This window comes from Clinocottus analis, unplaced genomic scaffold, assembly GCF_023055335.1.
Source record: "Clinocottus analis isolate CAN_PGR_092001 unplaced genomic scaffold, fCliAna1.0.p SCAF_8, whole genome shotgun sequence".
NCBI classification, from domain to species: Eukaryota; Metazoa; Chordata; class Actinopteri; order Perciformes; family Cottidae; genus Clinocottus; species Clinocottus analis.
Genome location: NW_027176240.1, coordinates 21449136 through 21473554, shown reverse-complemented (window position 1 = coordinate 21473554; position 24419 = coordinate 21449136). Strand labels below are relative to the sequence as shown.

Here is a 24419-nt window from a genome sequence, read left to right as displayed (position 1 = left end):
ATCTTTTTACTTCTGATAACATAAAGAGAAAACGAGCGCAGCTTTGAATGCTTCCATTCATAAATAAGTACTCAACACAATAGAGACGCTGCTAAATGTCTTTTTATCGACGTACTTATACTGCAAACAACATCATAGCTTATTTAACTCAGGATGTTGTTCTCCTTCCCACTAGCCATTGATCACATTAGCCGGGTGCAACAACAAATCGATAAAAGCGATAAAAAGCGATTATTAAAAAAGTTGGCAATGAATTTGTTGTGTCGCGCGATTATACGCCGCTTAACAAGTCGCGGAGATGTTTGAGTATAAAAGTCGCAGCAGCCAGAAGGTCCAGGAGGTTCTGGTGCAGCCCGTCGCGTCCTCTCGTGTGTTACTGCGTGATCGCGTCGCTAGCTACAATGACGTAGCAGCTAGGCTAACCATTGTCGTTAGCTCGCTAGCTAGTCGTTCATTCTCCGTGTTTGAGCCGCGCTGTCGGGTTAGATAACGTCTTCAGGGTTTAATATGTAATTAATAACTTCTTGTGTAACAGTTGTGCATCTGTAAGTGTGTGTGAGAGTGTGTGTGTGTGTGAGAGTGTGTAGGCAACAAGTTCTGACGTTCATCCTGTTAAATTTACTGATTTGTGTTTCCTTATTTTGTTTATGAATTCTTTATTGTTAAGATTGTTTGCACTGTCGGTTACAGGTCGCAAAATTAATGTTTATTGAGAAAAAAAAAAATGTTTCATCCGATTAATCTGAAAAAATAATCAATCGATTATTAAAATAATGGTCAGTTGCAGCCCTCAAACATGAGTAACATTGTCAGAGCCGCGTGAATGTGTCTTGGTGTTGGAAACTGCAAACTCAGAGCCGGCAGCTCAGCAGCGAGGTGCCGCGCGTGTAATTAAACATTGTGGTATTTCAACACATTTGGTAATTATGGTTATTTCATGGCTTTGTGCTAAGTGTTTCCCAGAATACACAAGTGGAACCCTTTGCTTTGGAGAGGTTCCCGCTCCCCTCACTCTTTGATTACTTAATGGGATTAATTATTCTTTGAGGAAGCGGAGCGACTAAACTGTGCAGGAGGTTTTTTTTTACAACCTGTAGCTGCGTAGCGCCGCGCAGCTCGAAGGCGCCGCGTCGGTCCAACACTTTGCGCGTTTAATCCCCAGATTTCACTGTACGGCACAACAACAACAACAACAACAACAACAACAACAACAAAAAAAGGACAAGGCCAAAGACAGTAACGCAAAACAAGACAGGATGTAGCCTTTCTTTCACCTCCTAAGACCCGAGCTTAGAGACCGGACCATGTGACGGGTGGGAATGTGTTGGTGGTCTGCACACACACACACACACACACACACACACACACACACACACACACACACACACAGCCCGAAAACCCCCACTTACAAAACCCTCCCCGACCTTCCTTCTAATTGGACTTTGGGGGGTGAAGGGAGAGAATGGGAGGGGGGAGGCTGCGGGGGGGTGGAGGAGGCGAGGGAGGCGTAAATGTGACCTTTCTTTTTCCTCCGGGGAGATTCCCAAGACACAGTGGGGAGGATGGGCTCCTTTGGGGCCGCTCACAAAAGAGCCTCAGTCTCCTGCGTCGCTGGACGATCCTGCGCTGCCGCGGGAGGAAAGATGTCTGAACTTTACAGAAACGCTTGAACTCCAGCAAAACCGCCGCGCCGCAGAGTGGAAGTCTGGTTTTTCTTGAGTAAAAGTTGCACTGAACGCCTTTTATAACTTTCCACTGCGGTAAAATAAAGTATTCTTCTACTGGAGCTAACGGATGAAGCTAACGAATGAAGCTAACGGATCCTTTTTAGATCGAATAAAACAGGAAGGATAGTTTTGTGAGAGTTGTAAGCACATTTTTATGCCTTAGGGGTTAAGTGTCTTCCTCAAGGACACGTCGACGTGGACTCGCGGGACTCGAACCGCCGGTCCTCTGATAGAGAGATGGGCCTGCTAACCACTGGGTCGCCGCCCGGTCCAACCACCAACGGTTAAACGCCTCTGGACTCGAGCTGCTTTCGGGCGCGGCGTTGGATGAAAAGGTCTTTTCAGGGTGCAGACGGGCCGTCGGGTCCTGAACGGGGGAACCGGCACCGCGGACTCACGCAGAACCAGAACCTCCTGCTCCGCGGTGCCGCCGCCTGCCGTCCACGACCACGAGGGATGAAGACGCAGCGTGAAGACGACTGGCCCTGGAAACCCTTTCGTTTAGTTTAATTGACAGAAACATGTATTTTCCCATCAGCAAATGTGAATAAAACCACAAGTTTTGATTCATTAATGCTGTTTCCTGCATTTACATAAACGTAAATATATCTAATAAATTACACGTTATGATGAAAGTGGTTCAGTCCGTTAAAATGTTTTTAAAATTTCTCTGTAAAATGTTGTATTTGTTTAAAGTTTCACTGACCGAACCAGATTCGATGTTTTTAGCAGGATATTACCTCTAAATAAAAATGAGTATTAAATAATTTATCTCCTCTCTACAAACATGCAACATGAAGGAACGTCGTCGTGAGCGTCGTCTGCAGCTCGCCGCGTCGTCGTGGTGATTTTAGTTGGTGAATTGAACCGAAACTCTTCGTGAATTTGGGACAAAACGCAGTTTGTCCACAGTGAAAGTTTCCCGTTGGGATCGCGTCACGTTCACCTCCGTTTGTCTCAAAGCGGAGGTCTCGTTTCGGGCCCACGAGGAACCCCGGAGGTGACGCGAACACTCACTTATTCATTATTTCAATCGCAAAAAAAAAATGATTGCGAACTATTTTGAGAGTTGATTCATCATTTAGCTTATTTATAACACACAAGTTCAACTAAAAATACACAACCAATGTGTGTTTTGTTTTGCTTTTCTCAGTTTTTTTTGGTAAATGTAATATATGTGAGGCCTTTTTCACAATCTTTTTGAAATATTACCAATGATTAAAATATTTAGCTTCAGTCCAAATGAAATGTGTTGAATATTTAACCGCGAGTGCGATCGTTCCAACGTGTAATAACGCTGTTATTACCAAAAACCCAGGCGGTGTGTGTGAGGTATAACAGTCATGAAATTTATCATAACTTGATTCACAGCAACATGTATAAAAGAAAAATGAAAAAAAAAACGCTGTGGTCTTTGTCTGTAGCCAAACATCATATATATGCACATTTGTACCACGTTTCACAAATTTCAAGATATTTCACAACAACAGCACCAAAGAGCTTCTGATTGATTCCTCAACCCGCTAATACATTCACTCATTCATTATTTTCCAGATATACTAATAATCTATTAGATACAGAAGTGAATAATTTACAATAAAATAACAATTTTTGAATTTCCAGTACTTTTTTTAGACTACGATACTCCGTCCGGTCTCCATTAGTCTCTCGTGAAGGCCGTGGACTCTCCACACAGGAAGTGGAAGGTTATTGTCTTAATGGTGGTAAATAAAAACTGTCACCTTGTCGCGTCGAACCGAACAAGCAGCTTCCTAACGCTGAAAAGCTTTTCTCCTCCTTCGCTTAGCTCGTGCATGGAATAGAAAGTGTACACCAAATACTCTGAGAACTCACAGTGGTATTAAAAACACAGACAGAAAGAAGAGCCAGGTACTGCATCTTGAAGACGATTAAATGTCACAAAGTGGAGACTTCTGCTGTAAAACGCCGAAGTCCTCACCCGAACCAAAAGAGAAAAACAACACTGAACAATCCAACACTCGTACTGTATGACAACACCGTCTCTGGGTTATGTTTTGGTTCAAACGGACACACAAAAGGTTTCCTCGCAGGCGGAGGAGGCGGAGGAGGCGTCCGCGTAAAGCAAATCACATTCACGCGTCGGCTTCGGCCTCGCAGTGACCTTCAAACGGAGGCACTTTTCTTTTTTTTTTTTACCCCTCCCCCTTAATTCTGTGTCGAGAAACCGGCTTCTTCGTTCTTAAATGCTGGATTTTAAATTTTCAAATGTGCCGATTGGCTCCCGCAAACATGCCAGCGCTCTGCCTTTCCTCCTCTACGTCTACCCGACACGATCAAATAATGACACACCAATTTAGGAAAGGGAGCGTCGCTTTACATCCCAATCTGTGACAGAAACTCCAGGGACTCTTTCCCGGCACTCGCTGAAGGCCTAGCTCTGAAACCACGTATTGTAATTTAGGATTCACAGAAGGAACTAAAGTTGCTCTAACAGAAAGCTGAAAGATCCCTCGTTAATCTCATGAAGAGTCTTTCTAAGTCTCCGCAACGTCGTTCCTATATGAACCTTTTGTGCAAAAAAACCCCTTCCCTCCGCCGCCCTGCCTTTGTCAGCTTGTATAGGTCTTTGTTTTCTACGAGGCGCCAGATGTGCAACTGGAACGCGTGAACTGCTACCGAACGTGACGCAGACGGATGAAAGGAGAATGAGCGAGAACCCCAAACAAAGACAATTAGAAGGAGAGAAAAAAAAAAAACAAGCAGAACGAGTCCGGTTGAAAACGAGGAATCCGTCTGAAGACAAAAGCGTCATTCCGCCATTTTCTTGTCCATGGCTTCTTTGCCGTTGGTCCGTGTGTAAGGCTCGAACGCGGAGGAGCTCAGGTAGCGGGCGGAGAGTTCCTGCAGGTTTCCCGCCAGCGACCCGGCCATGGCCAGCGGGTTGGAGGACATGCGGGTGGCCACGCCGCCGAGTAAGGAGGGCATGGGGAAGCCGAAGAGGCCGTGAGCCGCCGGGGAGCCCTGCAGGCCGGCCGCCGGCCCCGAGCCGCTCACGGCCGCCGGCAGCGGGGGGCTGCCGGCCGCCGTGCCGGTGCTGCCGCCGCTGCTGCCGCCGCTACCGCCACCGCCAGCGGCGGCGGCGTTGCTGGACATGGCCATGGCCATGGAGGGAGGAGGGCGCAGGCCGGAGCCCAGCGCGCCGCCACCGCCGCCGCCGCAGTGGGGCAGCAGGGCCTGCAGGCCCGGCGGCGGCAGCAGCCGGCCCTGCTCCAGTAGTCTGAGGACGCTGCAGGTGGCCGCCGTCTCCGAAACCACCGAGCGCAGCTCCGAGTCCTTCCCCTGGTCCTTCTTCTGCTTGGTGCGGCGGTTCTGGAACCAGACCTTCACCTGGGGGAGCAGCGGAGGAGGAGGAGGAGAGGCGTCAGAGTCACCAATGCATGGATTACAAGATAATCCTTCAAGAGTCCCTCAGTGGGGAAGTTACAGGATTACAAATGTGACAATATAGATAAAGAGTAAGAAATAAATAAAACAGTGAGAAGAATATTAAATATACAGATGGAATACAAATAAATTTAATGTGTATGAAGGTACTTAACTGTAGTTTATATATATATATATATATATATATATATATATATATATATATATATATATATATATATCACGGGGACGTCGACCACAACGCGCCCGCCGGCCTTTTGTGTGGGAAACACTGAACTCCACGAGCAAGTGCGCGACGGGTGTTTTGTCTTTGAAACCCACAAAGAGTGCACTTATTTGATCATTTTCACGCTCCTCGTATGTGAGAATTTGGCGGTTTCATGATTGTAGATGAGGATTTATTCATCGACGAGTTGGAAATGTGGATATTTCAGCTGCATCTTTAATTTAAATAGTTTGCAGCGGCCGTTTCGAGATGATCTGCACATCTTAAAAGGCAGAACTCGTCGTTCTAAACTTCTTTCTTTCCGACCTCCAAAAATTGAAAATGGCCGCCGTGACGAGCGCTACTTTCTTTAATCAGCTGAACACGATGATAAAAAAAAACCTCACACTAAAATTGAGAAATTTTAAAAATTCTTCAATTAAAATCCCAGAAAAGGCTGAAATAATTACATTACCGTGGAAAAATAAAACATTTTATTGGTTGTTCTCGTAATTTCTGATAGCAAAACCCATCTACATACTATATATATATATATATATATATATATATATATATATATATATATATATATATATATATATATATATATATTGTCCCTAAGGAGGAAAAACGAATGTGCTCCTTGTGATAATTTAATAATCAGGTTGTCTGACTCAACAGATCCAGATAATCTAGATTAAGTTTTCTATGATTTGTACCTGTCAATCTAATCCCACTTCACTGCTTTCATATGGATCAATCAGTAAATCCACCGTCTCCCTCCTCCTGCTCGTCCCTCCATCGTCTCCATTCATTTATTATTTTCGTGTCTTCACCGACGGTGAACAACCATTTTACATCTAATAATCCGTCCAATAATCCCTGTTTTCCACGTAGAGGGAGCGTCTCTTTCCTCTCGGAGGTTACGCGTCGCCGGTGCAGAGAAAACCAGGAGGATGCTGGGAGCTCAAACAAAGCTGACGGGCCGCGCGCACAGAAAATGGCTGTCGTCGCTTAATGCGCCGCGCCGCGAGGAACAGGATGCTAATTCCACCGTGTTGTCATTAAAAGGCATTTCATCAGCGCCGCCTTTGTCCTGCCTGAGAACGGAGTAAAGGCTGTGTGTGTGTGTGTGTGTGTGTGTGTGTGTCACCTTTGTGCGAGCCAAACATCCTCACACACTTTACTAACTTGCATTCAATTTGTGTGGAAAAAAAGAAAGAAAAGCAGCGATCGCGTCGCTCAAATAAAAAATGGAGAAAATACTCAAGCAAAGTGGAAAAAAAAACACACAAAGCAAAAACATCTGTTGACAAAGGAAACAGATGTTTGTTGTGTGTAAACAAACAGATTTGAGTACTTGGTTGTAAAGGCATTTTGTGAGGGAAGGGTTGACCCCTCGCTGACCTTTAGCTTAACCTCCTCCCGCCGCGTGAAAAGCCCGCGGCGGCGGCGGCGCGCTAGTCGCTTTGCACGAGTAGCTGAAAATACGCCGAAGCTTTTTTGAAGAAGCGCTCCAGACGCTGCGCGGCGGCCGGCGTCACGCTCGGTGCTCTTCTTCCCCGTCGCGACCCCGCGACCCCTAATGGCGGCTTTCATGTCAGCGGCTTCAGGTAATGACGCTAAACACTCCGCGAGCGACGTTAGCGCCGCGTCGATGGAGAAAGGCCAACGCGCTCACTGGAGACGGAGGCATCGCCTCAAAGATACAAAACAAAGCTTCTCCAAAACACCCAGGTGACGCTCAGGAAACTCGTCTTCAACGCTGGATTATTTACCTGCAGAGGCTGACAAATTAATCCCAAATTAAGAGCATTAAATGTTTAATTTCGCCTTCGCAGGCCGCGACGTCTTGATTTAAAATGGATGGGAGCATTTGGAGTAAACACACTGTCACCGCCGTTTAAACACAAGCAAAAGCCGTTGTGTCTTTTTGTCGTTGTTGCGCATGACATTGTGTAGTTCCCACGGATTAGACGCACACTTCAACGACGGCGTACCTGCGTCTCGGACAGGTTGAGCTGCCGGGCCAGCTCGGTCCGCTCCCTGCCGACGACGTACTGGCACCTCTGGAACTCCATCTCCAGCCGGTAGAGCTGCTCGGCCGTGAAGGAGGTGCGCGTCCGCTTGGGCCGGTCCAGGTCCAGGCCCTTGGGCAGGATAATCTCTCGGATTGAGCCTTTGGCGTCTGGAAGGATTGGAAGGATTCACTTTAACGCTCGAAGAACAATTACAGCAGATGAAGGAGACGCTGCAGACGTCAGTAGTATAATAGCAGCGTGATGGAGGGCATGACAGTATTTAATCCGGTCAGATTATGATTTTATTTACTGATGTGAACGCATGATGACGTGTAACACGTTTTGATCAGCGCATGTGGAGTAAATGTGACTTTATGTTTGAATTATACATTACGTTGAATAGTTTATGACTCGTTAAATTGTAATTATTTCAGAGATTATGAGTCATAATTAAATTTTAGGGATTAAAAAAAATCTTAATTTCTGTTATTTGGTGTGAAAGTTAAATTCACGTAATTACAACATGTTTATTAAAGTGTCCACAGCGTGAAAAGTCATTAAAATATGAATAATATTCCATATCCGGTCGTTTCCACAAAGAGAAACTACGACAATGAGGAGGCCGAATAAAGCTCGACAATGTGCATATTTATGTAAGATTTTAAAGCATTAAACTGACTACAATTCCATATAATGATAAATACATATGATTGAATTGAAGCAATCAATACATTAATATTATTAAAAACTAATATTAATGTGGTGATATTTAAATTAAAGATTGTTTCTCTATATTTCCTGTCGTATTGTGTAACTAATGCAGTTTATGGTGAAGTTATTTTCACAGTTTGTTGTCGTCCTCTCAGTGTTGGGCCAACAACACATTAATCACTGACACACACACACACACACACACACACACACACACACACTCACACACACACAGTGTCATAATGTGTGTGGACTTTAAATATCTGTAAAAAACAAACTCCCGTCTCCTTTTTTTTCAACGTTTTCATATTTTTAAATCTCAATATTTATCAATGGAGCTGAATTTAAAAGTGAATTTTTAATTTTTGATAATTAACATTGAACATGTGTTTTAATAATTTAACATTAGGTTTAATTTAAGTATGAAATTCCTCCCAAAATATTGCCGTGTATTAAAAAAAACCCAGAGGCAAAATTATTAATATGAGCTTGAATTAAAATATTCATGACAAGTTCTCTTACAATTTTATTTTGCTATAATTGTACTTTTTTTTCAAAATACAATTTAATTTTGAGAGGATATTGTTGAAATCCTCTGAATTCTTAACTTATTCATCTCCCACTACAGTTTTATTCTGCCAGAAGCTTCATTTCAGCTTCTTAAAGATACTTTATCTTCTCCTGAAACGTAAAATGCGTCTAACTGCAGTTTACACAACGTCTCCTCCAGATGATGCACGAGTCCTCAGCAACTCTGGATCCACGACGCCGCGAGTCCCAGAACCAGCAGCCAGCGAGTCTTACCTCGCACGAGGATCCTCCGGCAGTAGTCCGGGTCGGCCGTGCCGCTCTTGTTCTTCTCGCAGTGGTCGGCGTTCCCCGAGGGCGAGAAGGAGTCCGGCTGCTCCTTCAGGAAGCTCTTGGACAAGCTTCCCTGGGAGTCCTTGTCCTCTTTCCCCTTCTTTAGTCCATTCCTCAGCCCCATCCCATCCGTCTCCTGGTTGTACCTGACCTCCATGCTTCACTTTATCCTCCTGGAACCTGCCGTCCGCCTCTTTTTTCTTTTCTTTTTTTTCCTTTGTCAGGGTTTTAAAAAAAAAAAAAAAAAAAAAAAAAGGGGGAGATTACAGAGAGCGAGGTGCCGCCGGTCGTCTGGACAAGTTGTGGGGTTTAGTTTCAAAAAAACAGCACCTTTTCAGGAGCGTCAGCTATCTAATGTCTGCTGGAAGACTTCCGCCCGGCGACCGAGGAGCCCTGTTATCACTGACCAAAACTCCCCTCGCCCAATGATCACGGACTTCTCAACGGACGACTCGGCGGTAATTCAATGCCCCCCTTTCCCCTCGTTACGCAGACATCAGGCTGATAGATGATCTCCAGATAATCAGAGCCGCCGACGCGCGCTCGCCGTTTCAATTGATTACGGTAATCTCGCTGCCTCCGCATTTGCGTAACCTCATGAATACACTAAATTGTTTAGGGGGGGAAACAGATCGGGTCTTGATGGAGGCGTCCGCTCGTCCCCCCTCGGTTTCGCCTCGTCTCAAGCCAAGTGATTGGTCTCGCCTCGCCAAAAGAAAAACACCCCAAAAGCCTCGGCGAACCCCCCCGACGTGAACGCGACAACAATCACAGAGGTGCGACTCTTCCAGACCCGGAAAAAGTTCCCGGGTTCTTGGTTCTTTTCCGTCCGCCAGACGATTGTTCCCCCCGACTTTTCACAGCCCGCCTGATTGCCGCGGCATGCCGGCGAACTTTTCTGATCCTGGTTTTTTTTTTTCTTCCCCTTTTTTCGACTCTCGCCAATCAACGGAGTTGTGCAATGAGCGGATCTCGCCACTGCGCTGCTGTCGGCGAGAGGCAGGGAGAGAAAGGTGGAAAGGATGACGGGCGAATCCCCGCCGCTCAATCAGGGCAACGAAGACCCGGCCGGTTGGAGCGCCGGCAAAGAAAAAAAAAAAAAGCCACCTTTACCGGCGGGTGCCGTTCGGCGTTTCCTGCGTTTGTTCAGAGCAACCCGGCGAGGTCCCCGGCCGCTGACGCCACGTCCTCCAGCTTTGAAATGATCGCAACCCAGAAGCCACCTCCAGCTCTCATATTCTTAACCCGCACGTTCGGAAAAAACGGCAAAAAAAGAAGAAGAAGAGGGAACAAAGCTTGTCATTAGTGTTTAGGCTGCCTACACTCTCCCTCTCACAGGCATACCTCTGCAATGGCCCCTTCCTCTCGCCTCCCAGCCCACCACACACCCACCCAACCACCAACCACCAACTCTAAGCTATGTTCATTGTCAGCGCAACAATATCTCTGAACACAGCAGTGGCCAGTAATCCAATAAGACCATTGATTAGGCCACAATGATTCAATTCAGACCCGCGGCCCGGTGCAAGGAGCATTCTCTGGCCCTTCTTGTCACCTTAGCTGGCCAGAAGCCCTCTTAAATCTGCCCCCCCGCCCCGAGTGCCATTCATGCCTTTATGGGAAACGGGGAGGAAAAGGAGTGAAAGATGGCAATTATCTAATTGGACTATTAACAAACAATTCTGCGAGTGTGGCTGCCCGGCAGCGGTCTCGGGGTGGGTTTAAGGGCCGCATGTTGGACTAACTTTATTCACCGGGTGTTTGGGGGGGCGGCAGCTTGAAGAGGGGCAGCGGCCATTGTCTGGGGGAAAAAAGGTAAAAAGGAGGCGAAGAAGGGAGCGTCTGTAAGGGGGAGCCGGGCTTCTGGAGCTGGCGGAGCGGCGCCTCGGCCTGGGAAAGGAATTGAGGACGCTGCGTCTCGGCCTCTCGGCTGCACACAATGAAAAGACCGATGCGCTCGCTTTCCACACAAATATAAGACACTCGACGCCGCAATGTGTGAAGAACGCTGCGTGTTTGCTGTCGTGATGTCGAGAGCAGAGGTTCTCAACCTCTTTTGAGTGATGTTCGCCAACTAGCGCGACACATTTTTGGTTTTATTTATTTAGTGAAACGAGCTGCTCGGCCCAGACAGCGAGCTCACGCCCCGTATTTGATGTTTATATTGCTTCTAATTGAGAGGAAGAAAACATCTGTTGAGTATTTTAATGTAAAATTGTTTGATTGTGTTGAATTAAAAAAAAAAGAAAAATACAGCGGGTCCAGCAGACCCACAACACCTCCTGAGTAACACAAAAATGAACTCCACACGAGGGTTAAAGAGTAAAAGTAATTTAATTCACAGCACTGTGGCCTCCGGGTCTGATTTAATATAAAATATAAATAATTCAATGTATGGACTCATACTTTTTATTAAATATTTATTAAATAACAATTTTTAAAGGATATACAAGGATGCTAATTTTGAGCATATATTTTTACATCTCACGTACCTCAAGTGGTACACACACACACACACACACACACACACACACACACACACACACACACACATCCACACATTTGAGGACCACTGCTCTAGTACAACACACACACACACACACACACACACACACACACATTTAAGGACCACTGCTCTAGTACAACACACACACACACACACACACACACACACACACACACACACACACACACACACACTTGAGGACCACTGCTCCAGTACAACACACACACACACACGCACACACACACACACACACACACACACACACACACACACACACATTTAAGGACCACTGCTCTAGTACAACACACACACACACACACACACACACACACACACACACTTGAGGACCACTGCTCCAGTACAACACACACACACACGCACACGCACACACACACACACACACACACACACACACACATCTGAGGACCACTGCTCTAGTACAACACACACACACACACACACACACACACACACACACGTTCCATTGGTAAATGACTGTATGTCATTGAAACTGGTAGAAATGGAAGCGCACACACCTGCATGTATGTGTCTGGTATGTGAAACACGGACACGTGAAGTCAGAACATGTGAAACGTGAAGTGAAGTTCTGCTGCAGCGGCGTGAGTCTGTCCTGAAGGAGAGGAAGACGTCACACAAGTGACGGCAGGGAAGGGAAATCCCCGTCAGCCTCCATGACGCTGAGCAGCAGGACGAGCTGATGATGATGATGAAGGGTTTTCTTCATCACCAGAAAACTTTAATATCGGAGACGTACGAAATATTTAAACATAATTCAGCCTGAGGGTTATGGTAATGATCATGTGAACGTGTCAATTGACAGATTAATAATATCACGGCTGCAGCTCGAGCTGGCTGGGATTAAATGTGTGTGTTCCAGTGTTTTGTACAGATACACAACGTCACAGTGTCGCACAACACAGCACTTGTGCTAGCTAAGTGTTGCGCTGCCTACTGGCCACTGTTGGGTTTTGTAGCAGTGTAACAGTTTGAGGTGTAAATATTGGACTTGCAGCTTTAACACATGAAGCATGGACTTCTATACAACCAGAGGAGTCACCCCCTGGTGGTCAGGAGAGAGAATGCAGCTTCAACACATGAAACATAGACTTCTATACAACCAGAGGAGTCACCCCCTGGTGGTCAGGAGAGAGAATGCCGCTTCAAGACATGAAGCGTAGACTTCTATACAACCAGAGGAGTCGCCCCCTGGTGGTCAGGAGAGAGAATGCAGCTTTAACACATGAAGCATAGACTTCTATACAACCAGAGGAGTCGCCCCCTGGTGGTCAGGAGAGAGAATGCAGCTTTAACACATGAAGCACAGACTTCTATACAACCAGAGGAGTCGCCCCCTGGTGGTCGGAAGAGAGAAAGCAGCTTTAACACATGAAGCATAGACTTCTATACAACCAGAGGAGTCGCCCCCTGGTGGTCAGGAGAGAGAATGCAGCTTTAACACATGAAGCATAGACTTCTATACAACCAGAGGAGTCGCCCCCTGGTGGTCAGGAGAGAGAATGCAGCTTCAACACGTGAAGCATAGACTTCTATACAACCAGAGGAGTCGCCCCCTGGTGGTCAGGAGAGAGAATGCAGCTTCAACACATGAAGCATAGACTTCTATACAACCAGAGGAGTCGCCCCCTGGTGGTCAGGAGAGAGAATGCAGCTTCAACACATGAAGCATAGACTTCTATACAACCAGAGGAGTCGCCCCCTGGTGGTCAGGAGAGAGAATGCAGCTTTAACACATGAAGCATAGACTTCTACACAACCAGAGGAGTGAGTTTGATTGACAGATGGTTTATCCAACCACCGGATAAACAAGAATGCCCCAGAAGACACTGCACTAGTGTCTCTCACACGGTGCCTTGAGGAACTCCAGAAGTAACATTCTAGACTATTTATTTAAACATAGCCGTTCTTAACTGAGCTGTTTAACACGTCTCATGTAATAAATTACTAGATTATTTAAGCAGTAAACCTGGTCATGGATATGAAATGTTTTGTTTTAAATATATTTAATGTATTATTTTCTGTTGCGAGTTATATTCCCATCACCAATTACCAGCAAAGCCGTCGTGAAGAAAAATCAATAGGACAGTTCAGAATAAATGAAAACATGAAACACAGATGTGTGCAGCATTTTTTACTCCACAACCAAACAACCTTTCTGTTGCTTCAGATTGTGTTCAAGCCACTTAAAAAAGGTCATCACGCGTCACCCGAGCATTTCTTTTAATAATAGTTTAGCACATTGGCACTGCAAAGAAGCGCCCATAATGTGATGACAAAATCGTTCTTTATATGACACAGCAGTGTTTGATTCAGCCTTGGTGAATATGGCTGACGTATATATATATATATATATATATATATATATATATATATATATATATATATATATATATATATATATATATTTGCATTTCATCCAATACAATTTGGCACGAGGGCGTCTTCAGCTGGCCTTCAACTCTCCCTCAATCACAACACAAAGTGTGGCATGAAAGAAATGCAGAAGATGAATCTATGAATATATATTCCTTCATGTGTATTTATACTGGAAGTCAAGTGTCCTCCCACACACACACACACACACACACACACACACACACACACGGTGGTCAAATCACCAGCATTATCATCACTATTACCGGCGTCATTTCAACACAACAAGGCTGCGGTGACCCGACGCGACACGACGCGCCGCAACGCCACCGAGTTCACACGCCGGCGTTCATTCTTTACTTAGAGCTGTTGTGTGAACGCGCTGAACGTCTGATAGCGGTATGAAAGTGTCCCGGGAAGCAAATCACACCCCGAACACGACCAGGTGAGATTCCAAGTTATTTGGAAGGTAAAATGGTTCCTCTTTCATTTGCTCCAGACCTGTGGGCATGTTTATTTAAAACGCTTCTCCTGCGCCCAACATAAATAGTCAGTTAACACAGTCAAAGAGCCGGCGACGCGTCCGTGTGCCTAACGCAGCGTTAATGCTTCCCATGAGGCGGCTCTTTGTGGTTCCTGTTATTAGGACCCGGAGCTACTCGGCACTTTGTGGCAAAGCCTTTTAGGTTCTCTTGTGCGCGGTCGGGTCGAGGCTCGGGGAGCCTTGATGTCTGAACGACAGCGCGGTAACTCAAGATGAATGGCGGCGTTTCAAAAGCCCCGCTTTAACGTTTACAAATGTGCTGATTATGTTCCACGGGAAGAGAGCAAGCTGTTCTTGAACCCTCCGGATAAAGAGCTTGTTTCCATGTATGGAGGAGGAGGGCCTCGCTGGCACTGATGGTTTCCACCAGCGAGCCATTCGTCTCCTTCACTTCAAAATCCTTGGTGCTTTATGAATATGGCGCTCGCCGCCGCTGACGGTGTTGTGAAAACAAACTTTCCTGCCAATTAACCTTCGTCGCGGCTGGTTGAAGTTGGCACGTTATTAACTCGGAGCGGTTCTGACAGCCGAGCTAATAATTGGGATTAATTGCTGTGTGTGAGCGGCGTATGTTCTCAGGCCGGTGACAACTCTATTGTTAATGGACACCGAGGGCTTCCAGATAATCCGCTCAGCTAATACGCTGCAGACGAGGAGCGAGCTGCAGCGACGGCAGGAGAGATTACAGATGTATTAATACGACTGTGTAGAAAAGATCCAAAGATGTGCTTTAATTGTTTTAATCCATTTATGAAGTGTCAGTAAATCCCATGAAGCGTTCATAAATGCACCCTGCTAACACGTAGCGTGCGTGTGTGTGTGTGTGTGTGTGTACCCAAAGCCTGATTGACCAGCGCTCTGGTTTTATTCCCTGAACTGTTTAGCTATTTGCAGAAAACGTCACGGTTTTTCGCGGCACGACCGGCTCCCCTCGCTGTGTTTTTGTCCTCGTTCCCTTTGTTTCATTTGTGTGACGGAGGTGTGAGTCTGTGGAGGTGTAGACGTCGTCCAGCTTTCTAAAACGCTGCTGAATGTTTTACAGCATTAACCTTTTAGAAAGCGTGCGCGGAAATCATCCCGCTGCCATTTTAAGTCCCAGCATGCCCCATTTAGACAATCTTTTGGCTTTAAAATACATCATTTTTCCATTTTTGAACCAAACGACACAGTTTCTTGACTGAAACTCCTTCCTAACAGACCAACACTTTGTTTTATTGTGATTTTCGTTGCAGATTCTGATTCTTTAGGTCCTAATCTTTCCAAAAAGGTGTCTTATTGACGCTCCAGGAGGCTTTTTTTGGAGAATCTGGCTCATATCATGCTGGATGTTCATAGTTACCATCAAAATATCTTTTTAAAAGATTTTTTTGCAGATATACATTTTTTTCCGAAGACTTTGCTGAACAAATACATACAATAAACACAAGTATTGTTAATTTGAGGTTCCTACGACGACTCAAACAGGGAAAAAGGGGTTAACTTTCTTACAGACAGAGTTTCAGTTTGGAGGCTGTGGATTGCATCGTTCTGTCATCATCATGTATAATCTATGGAATATACACGTCGGATGCGTATTGACTGTGCAGCTCAGGTGTCATTTGTATTTCTCGTGGTTGGCAACATGTTCTTTTACGTTGTAAAGACAGAAAATAGTAATTTGCTGTCGGCAACACAATGGCATGTGTGTGACATACCAGACGGCCTAAAACCAAACAAAGCCTCGGCGGTAATCGTTTTCTCTTCCTGTACTTTTCTCCCTGAGTAGTTTTAGATAACACTCTTTTGTCCCGCAGGCAGCACCTTGCTGTAGTAATTGTCGCAGGTGTAATTTGAGCGGCTCCTTTGTGTCTCTGCAACAGTTGCTTCCCCGTCGGCCGGCGTCGTGTGCATCCAGACGAAAACGTGAGCGGGACAATGGAAAGCGTCATAAAAGCTTTGAAAATAAATCATGTTTTTCTTCTCCTCGGGCCACTCAGCCCGCTCGCCTGCAGATGGATTTTCTTTTTTTCTTTTTCCTTGATCAGGGCAAATCTTTTGGGAGTGTTTGGAAACACGGCCGGCTCGACTGTGGCGCCGCGCCGCTCGCTGTTTAACCTCATCCTCACTGTACCGGGGGATGAAGAGCCACAGCGGATCGTTCCTGCTGGGCGCCGCCGCCGCCGCCACGCTGCACACAGCTGTCACACAGAAAGCTGTGAGACGGCGGCGTGTCGGGAGACACACAACCAGAGCACAGCGTGGTACAGTACGCAGTTCAAAATGAGCAAAATGACTTGCACTGACCTGCTAACGTACGCTGAGGCCCTGAGAGAAGAAATGTGCATTAACTATTAAAGGATGAGTGATATTTATGTTGTGTTGTCAACAACTCCCAGCCTGTTTCTGGCATACATCATTAAAAACCTTTTTTTCAAACAATATGTTGTTGTAATAGTGTTGGAAATAAGACCATCTTTATGATTAGCATCCTGGGGAAATAGTTTACAATAACACAACGGTTAGAAACCACTGATAGTCTTTTTATGTTAATATGAGGATATGAGCTGCTATGGATCAGCTACACAACATGATGCCAACACACATTGACAGTGACGCAATGATCACAATATTAACACCAAACCCATGAATATGTTTTTGAAAAGGTTGAGCAGTCACGTCCGTTTCATTCGTAAAGCTACAAAATCACAAATGTCTTCTCAAAGGGGAACATTTACAGAAAGAAACACATTTAAAATGTTGTGGAACATTAAAAAAAAGCATGAATGTCATTTAATAAAATGTAATTGTAATGATTGCATTACAACACAAACATTGTTGGTCCATTGATCCCAATCAACACTATAAAACGGCATAACATTGCGTGTGTGAATAGTTTACACACACACACACACACACACACACACACACACACCTCATTCAGAGGCCGAAAATAGGAGGAAGCACTTAGTTGCAGTCAACACATGATGAGAGAAGAGTTGTGAGAAAATAAAGGACCAGGACTCTACAGAGGAGGGGTGAGGGGAAAAATCAATACAGCACAGTATCGCGATATTTTACGTAGCGATATTGTATCGATACACTGAAGCCGAGTATCGATCTTTTATTTAATCAATTCTAAACGTTTTGTTCCGGAAATGAAATCAATTTACTTTTTGTTGACAAAGTTTGACATTTGACCAAATGACCATTTGACATTTTTAAAAAATAAATCGAATTATAACGCGATACTCTATGTATCGCGATAATATCGTATCGGGACTTAAGTATCGTGACTGTATTGTATCGTGAAGAGCGGGAGAACCGATCCAGCGATGAACACCGAGACGAGCAAATGAGCTGCGAGGAAGAGTTTACCCATTGCTCTGCTGTTTCTGTGGGTTTTTATAAATGTGAAAGTGTTTGACGAGATGTTTTTATCATCCAGAACAATCCGTACGTCAGGTTGCTCACATGGAAGCCAAGCATCAGTCCTACAGGGAGATGAAAGGACGTTCTGAAGAATACGCATTCAGTCACAAGCAGTCATGTTGTTGACTGTGAAATTAAAATATACATCACCATCACACTGTTTTTCATACCTGCGCATCATTTATTGAATCATTCTCATACAACCTGAACAAGAAAAGGGATCCAGTGTGGTATAAACATGTCTAATAAAAAAACATCCTTTTAATTCCCCTCCTGCCATATAAAAGACGGCCTTGGCGCTTCATCAACTTTTAGTTTTTCAGACAGTAAATCAGTTTTTTTTTTTGGTTGCAGATGAGAAGATTGTAGAAGGCCTCAACATCCCCACGAGAGAGAACCGGTTTGAAATGTTCTGCGTCGCTTACAGAATATTCACACGTCACAAAGACGACCGAGAGGACCTGTCAATCAATGGATTGATGGAAAATGAATCAGCGACATTTGTGATAATCAAGATAATTCACTGAAAACAGAATATTTTTGGCCTTTGGTCAAACAGCACTGACATTTTACTAAAAGGTTGATTTGTCAAGCCATTTTCTTTCTCCTATTTTTTAAATAATCCATTATTATATCAAATTGTAGCCCCACTATCCCAATAATAGGTTATTAATACAAATGTATTAATGTGAATGTAATGAGAAGCAAAAGACTTTTAGACGTCGTGAAATCTCAGCTTTGACAAGAAGAGATGCAGCGTGTTCAGTTGTCTCAGGATGTCAGGATGTCAGGATGTACATGTTCAGTCTGTAAGGATGTTCATATTACGAGTATATCATCATAAAATACTTATTATTTAGCAACGCAGCGTGCTCTTTACCATCCTGGGGCCAGAACCACGAAGCAGGCTCAACATAACCAGGTTATCTTTTGGTTATCTGGCTTAACTAACCCTAACAACCTCAGACATGATTCCATATTTTGAATCAATTTTTCTCTCCTTTTCCATGTAGCTATTTTATTATATTTACATTTTAACTACATAATTGCTGCTTGCATGGATATAACTCTGGCAGACATACACATTCTATCATATATGTATTTAAATAATCAAAGGGCTGATTCCTCACTATAAATGATGACGCTGGGAAACATCAGCAGTCGTAGATTTGCATATGAGGCAAAAGATCCTGAGCTCCCCCAACGCAGAAGGTTGTGGGACACAGAATCAGATCACCGTTGTTTCATGTCCCTCAGTTGAGACGTTGGACTCGTGAGCCTCTGAGGCCATCGTGTGGCCTCTGGAGGGAACGCCGGGCGCTCAGAGGCTCAAGGAAGAAAGAAAAAGTCAAAACCAGCTTGTCATCGGTTTGATTAAACCTTCAGACGGGTTCGCTGCACGTCTCCTGGTTAGATGGTGACCCAGCCCACCGTTAAACTCACTGATGAAGAAGAGGAGCAGCTTGTCTTCATCACTTCTTCATCACTTCTTCACACAGTGAAGATCCGCGTCTGCTGCTGAGGCCTCAGGGCACTTGGATTCTTTGCTGATTTGTGTAATTGTGTTTTTTTTAAGAGTTTTGAAGTTGATTCAATTTGATTTAATTCCGTTGTACACGCCACAGGACTTTGAGTTGAATATCTGCAGTGTTTGGGAGGAAGAGGAGGAGGAAGAGGAAGGCAGCAGAGTCGTCTGTATCGTCAGTGGTTCAAAGTGCAACACAAAATGATAAAAAGCATCAAAACACAACGCAAATTAAATGTAAAAACAATTAAGAAATTTTATTTACACATTAAAAACTGTCAGCAAAACATTAGAAAGCTAAAATAAAATAGCATAAAAGTTGCAATGCAGTTTAAGAAAGAAAATTCAGTAGTGAAATGTAGAAATTGATAAATATCCTTGAATCTGGTTCAATTAAAAGGCATCCAGCAAACAGAAAAGTCTTCAATCTGGATCCAGAGGAGGTGAAAAACTATCACTTTTCTATCCTTTGGCTGGGCAAGGTAACCCGTTAATAAATGCTCATTGTTTGATTTCTTTGAAATCGAGAAACTGCTGTTGAATATGTTTTCCTGGCTCCAAACCTTTGGATCCGTTCCATAAAGTTTGAGTTGACAGATTTAATATTTAACAGCAGTTTCTCGATTCAAAAAAAGTCAAACAGTGAGCACCCTGACTAGCGATTAGCCATAAACTGACCCGGTCACATTCCTGTAGTTAGCAGCACATAGCCTCACTAGCTAACATAAACTGACCCGGTCACGTTCCTGTAGCTAGCTGCACATAGCCTCACTAGCTAACCTAAATTGACCCGGTCACGTTCCTGTAGCTAGCTGCACATAGCCTCACTAGCTAACCTAAACTGACCTACTCACGTTCCTGTAGCTAGCTGCACATAGCCTCACTAGCTAACCTAAATTGACCCGGTCACGTTCCTGTAGCTAGCTGCACATAGCCTCACTAGCTAACCTAAATTGACCCGGTCACGTTCCTGTAGCTAGCTGCACATAGCCTCACTAGCTAACCTAAATTGACCCGGTCACGTTCCTGTAGCTAGCTGCACATAGCCTCACTAGCTAACCTAAATTGACCCGGTCACGTTCCTGTAGCTAGCTGCAGATAGCCTCACTAGCTAACCTAAATTGACCCGGTCACGTTCCTGTAGGTAGCCCAGGGCTCTCAAGTTTTGAAGGCAGGCAAGCCTGACATATATCCCCCTGGAGCCGTCGTCGTCAACGGGGGCGGAGGAGGAGGGGGGGAGTGGAGAGAAGAGGGGAGAGGGAGACGGTGAGAGAGAGAGAGAAGCGACGGTGGCTACGACAAATACGCGCCACCGGACGGCTCCAGTCCCGCCTGTCATTACACCTTACCCGGATACAATACATGCAAAAGATACGTTTTTCTGATTGGTTGTCGCCCATTTCTTTTCTTTTTTTGATTGGCTGATGAGTGGCTCCTCACGGGGGGAGGGGCTTGATTCCACCGTGGTGAGGGCAGCGCGCGACCAGGTCATGTCTACGCGCAGCGGCACATTAAATAGCCTGGATTTTTTTTTCAGCGTGAAAAATATGATGTGTAGCGGGAGGGCGTGATTTAAGACTTGAGAGCCCTGTTAGCCCAACATAGCCTCACTAGCTAACCTAAACTTAGGGCCACCAACTCTCGCGGTTTCAACGTGTGACACGCGCTTTTTCATTTTTTCACACGCCACACAACCAATATCTCACGGGGAAAAAAAGAGTCTGAAGTGAGTTGGTTTCTTTTTAAACTCCCCGACGATAGATGGCGCTAAGGAGCGCATCTGTAAACCTATTCGCTGCACAGACATCCTATTTACCCCAAACAGACAGTCGCGGGAGAAACTCGCGCCACTGGGGGACCGCCGGCAGAGAGGAGCAGAGAGACGGAGGTATCGTCTCACGCATGACTGTCACTCATTCCGGTCTTAAGTCACGCCCTCCCGGCACGCAGGAACATTAAACACCCTCGTGTTTGGGTTCAAAACGTCATCCGTACCCGCACAAAGCTCGCTGAATTTCACCAACTCCTCCAGGAACTGCGTCTGGATGACGGCCGCTTCCAGCGCTACTTCAGGCTAGCCAGTTTGATGACCTGTTGGCTCGGATCCTTGCCAGGATCTCTCGGTTGGACACCAACTACAGGCGTTCAATGTCAGATAAGGAGCGCCTGTCCATCTGTCTCCGGTGAGTGTCAGTTTCATAAAATATATTTTATGCTTTCCACAAGACGGCAAGCAAACCACTTTTTAATTTTGTGTGTTCTTAATGAAGTTTGGATCCATCAATCTGGTGTCTAACAATACATTTATTTACATGTATCTATAATTGTATTCATATATTTTACTGCTTTTGTGAACCTCAGACCTTTGGTAAACCAATTTCTAGTACCGAAAAACCATTCGACCACCTGAGTAAAGTAATGGTTTTCACAAGAGATATGAACAATTTCCAAAATTGAGATGACATTTTTCAGCTTTAGGGTCATATTTTCTTTTAACACTTTAGCCTTATGGCAATGGTGCCTCATTATATAGAGAGCTGAGATTGCTCTGCAACTTTAGATGTAACACATGGGTATGTATCACATATGCAAGTGCCTTTAAAAGGTGATGAGACACCAGAGGATTCGGATCTGAATCTGATTAATTAACCGATCAAAAAGGCTATAAACAAGTTATTTCGTTAAACTGCAATGCAGTTCCAATTTATTTCAACACCAGATAATAAAGGAAGAGCTAAATATTTCGCAACACCCGTAAAGAATTAAAAACTCGAGCTAATGAGCAAAGTGTTTTGCCAAAAAGTAGGAGATTTGAAAAATCAATATCTATGACCGACCTGACATATCAGTGTCCTACGGGTTAGAGGGGATCTACCTGTGGCCCCGGGTTAGAGGAGATCTACCTGTGGCCCCGGGTTAGAGGGGATCTACCTGTGGCCCCGGGTTAGAGGAGATCTACCTGTGGCCCCGGGCTAAAGGGGGTCTACCTGTGGCCCCGGGTTAGAGGAGATCTACCTGTGGCCCCGGGCTAGAGGAGATCTACCTGTGGCCGCGGGTTAGAGGAGATCTACCTGTGGCCCCGGGCTAGAGGAGATTTACCTGTGGCCCCGGGTTCGAGTAGATCTACCTGTGGCCCCGGGCTAAAGGGGGTCTACCTGTGGCCCCGGGTTAGAGGGGATCTACCTCCCCCTTTCCTGACCTTTCTGCGAAGCTCTTTAACGTTTAATATCAAATTATACTGACACTCAGTCAGGACTAGTTGACAACACCTGCTCACAGCTCAAGACAATCAAGGATCCCTTACAGTGACTTCTCAGTAGTACATAGTAAAACAGGACGTATTGGTAAAGCATGTAAACAAGGAAATACATCATACAGATTACATCAGTTACAAATATCAAACATGTATTATTATGTAGAGTAAACACACTATATAAGTACTCCACCACCAGGTAATAGCTGCTACCGTTATGTGGTCTGCAGCGCCAAAACACCTTAGCCCTAGAAAGCCTTATTATAAGAAATAAAACATACATATTGAAGATAGATGATAGATAATGCAGAGAAAGGTGGATATATAAACCCTTCTCTGTTCCACAGCGTGTGAGATGCGAATGTGTTTGCAGTCATAGGGAGTGCAAAATGCCCTGAGTACCTTGTAAAGTACACATAAAATGTATTCTTATTAATTCTACCCTGGTATGCACTTGCCTCACATACTTTAAATAATAATGTATTGCATATAGTCATGCTAATGCCTTGGCTTCCATTTTGAAATACTCATATTTCTGGGTCACTTGTTTTGTTTGTGTCGACAAAAGCAAAGATCAAAAAAGAGATTTACAAAAAACAGCTTGTTATTTGAGTTTAGTACTTCTTTTTTGATTCAGACAACAAAACAAATGGAAAGAACGCAAGGTATTTCTGTATTTTTGTTTGAAGATTTGAATGATAAAACAAATTATTTACCCTGACATGGACCGAGGTGAAAGGCTGCTCCCTATTTGTTTGGAGCGTGGCATTGGTTGACACGGTGCCCTTGTAAAATACCTTCAAAGGCCTACTGGAAGTACAAAGTACTGTAAGACATTGATGCTTATTTATGAAACAGTAGTTTATAATGTTGAGTAAATATCCTGTGCCCTAATTACTGTAGCATTAATATAGAGATGTGGCAATGAACAAAGCTGACTTGTCGAGGCAACATTGATAAACCTGTCGCTGTAAATCTGATCACTTATTTCTTTGTCTTGGATGCGCTCCTCTCCATAGCCTTACGCAAGGCTCCAAGGATGCTCTTCTTGTTGTTTAATATGTTGTAAGTGGTCAGGTCCACCAGAGCATCATAATCCTTTTCTGTGTAGGTCAACTTCTTGGTGACGTATGGAGAGTTCTTGCTGCTCACATCCACCTCCCCAGCTCGGATCTCTTCCTCCGTCTCACGCTTGACGCCTGTAAAGTCATAAGATAATGATATAATTGGTTAAATCACGTCCTATTAAGCACATTATAATACACAAGTATAGGTCTAGTTCTTATTGGATGTAGAAAGACATCCGGCAGTTTCGTTGCCTTTCAAGTTGAAGATCCTGACATGACTTCTACGATAACGAGACTACCTTGCAGAGAAAGGTCACATCCTATTGGTGCATTGCTATTGTTTGAAGATATCCAGCTCAAGAACAACAAAAAGAATAAAGCAATATAAGCAACATTGTTGCGGTGAGCTTCAGCTACTTCCAATGGGCATACCTGGTTGTTTGAACTGCTTGTAGGTGACATTGACCAGTGGGAAGTGAACCACTATCGGGGCCTTGGGGTTCTCCTTATCCTCGAAGATGTAGAACTCCTTTTGAGGCTCCTTTTCCAGACTGGCAAAATCAGCATTGGGAAAGGGGATGTCATGGTCTTTACAGTAAGCAGCTGTCTTCTCCAGGACCTGATGGATTGGACATGATCAGAGAGTATTGTTAATGTTGATGAAGGACATTTAGAAAAAAATGATGCTCATTCTGTTTACCCGGAGGATGCGCTCTGGTTCCCAGGAGTAACTCAGAGATATGATGAGGTCCA

The 24419-nt window shown here is 44.7% G+C and overlaps 2 protein-coding genes across 2 annotated transcripts in view; both read right to left on the bottom strand.

Annotated features, from left to right (window-relative positions):
- Positions 1 to 3174: 3174 nt before the first annotated feature.
- On the bottom strand, positions 3175 to 9594 carry vax1 (ventral anterior homeobox 1). Its single transcript, XM_068568394.1, has 3 exons — positions 8895 to 9594; positions 7359 to 7546; positions 3175 to 5096 (listed from the first exon to the last, which is right to left on the bottom strand). Exons 1-3 carry the CDS (start codon positions 9106 to 9108, stop codon positions 4518 to 4520), a joined length of 981 nt encoding a protein of 326 aa, XP_068424495.1. The 5' UTR covers positions 9109 to 9594; the 3' UTR covers positions 3175 to 4517.
- Positions 9595 to 23222: 13628 nt separating this feature from the next.
- Positions 23223 to 24419, bottom strand: part of LOC137779860 (cytosolic phospholipase A2 zeta-like) — a 12070-nt gene continuing 10873 nt past the window's right edge. Inside the window, exons 14-16 of the mRNA XM_068568064.1 lie at positions 24367 to 24419; positions 24099 to 24285; positions 23223 to 23798 (exon numbers count right to left, since the gene is read on the bottom strand). The exon at positions 24367 to 24419 is cut by the window's right edge and continues 120 nt beyond it. Of these exons, the coding sequence (XP_068424165.1) occupies positions 23584 to 23798; positions 24099 to 24285; positions 24367 to 24419 (455 nt within the window). The 3' untranslated portion in view covers positions 23223 to 23583. The remainder of the gene's footprint in view (positions 23799 to 24098; positions 24286 to 24366) is intronic.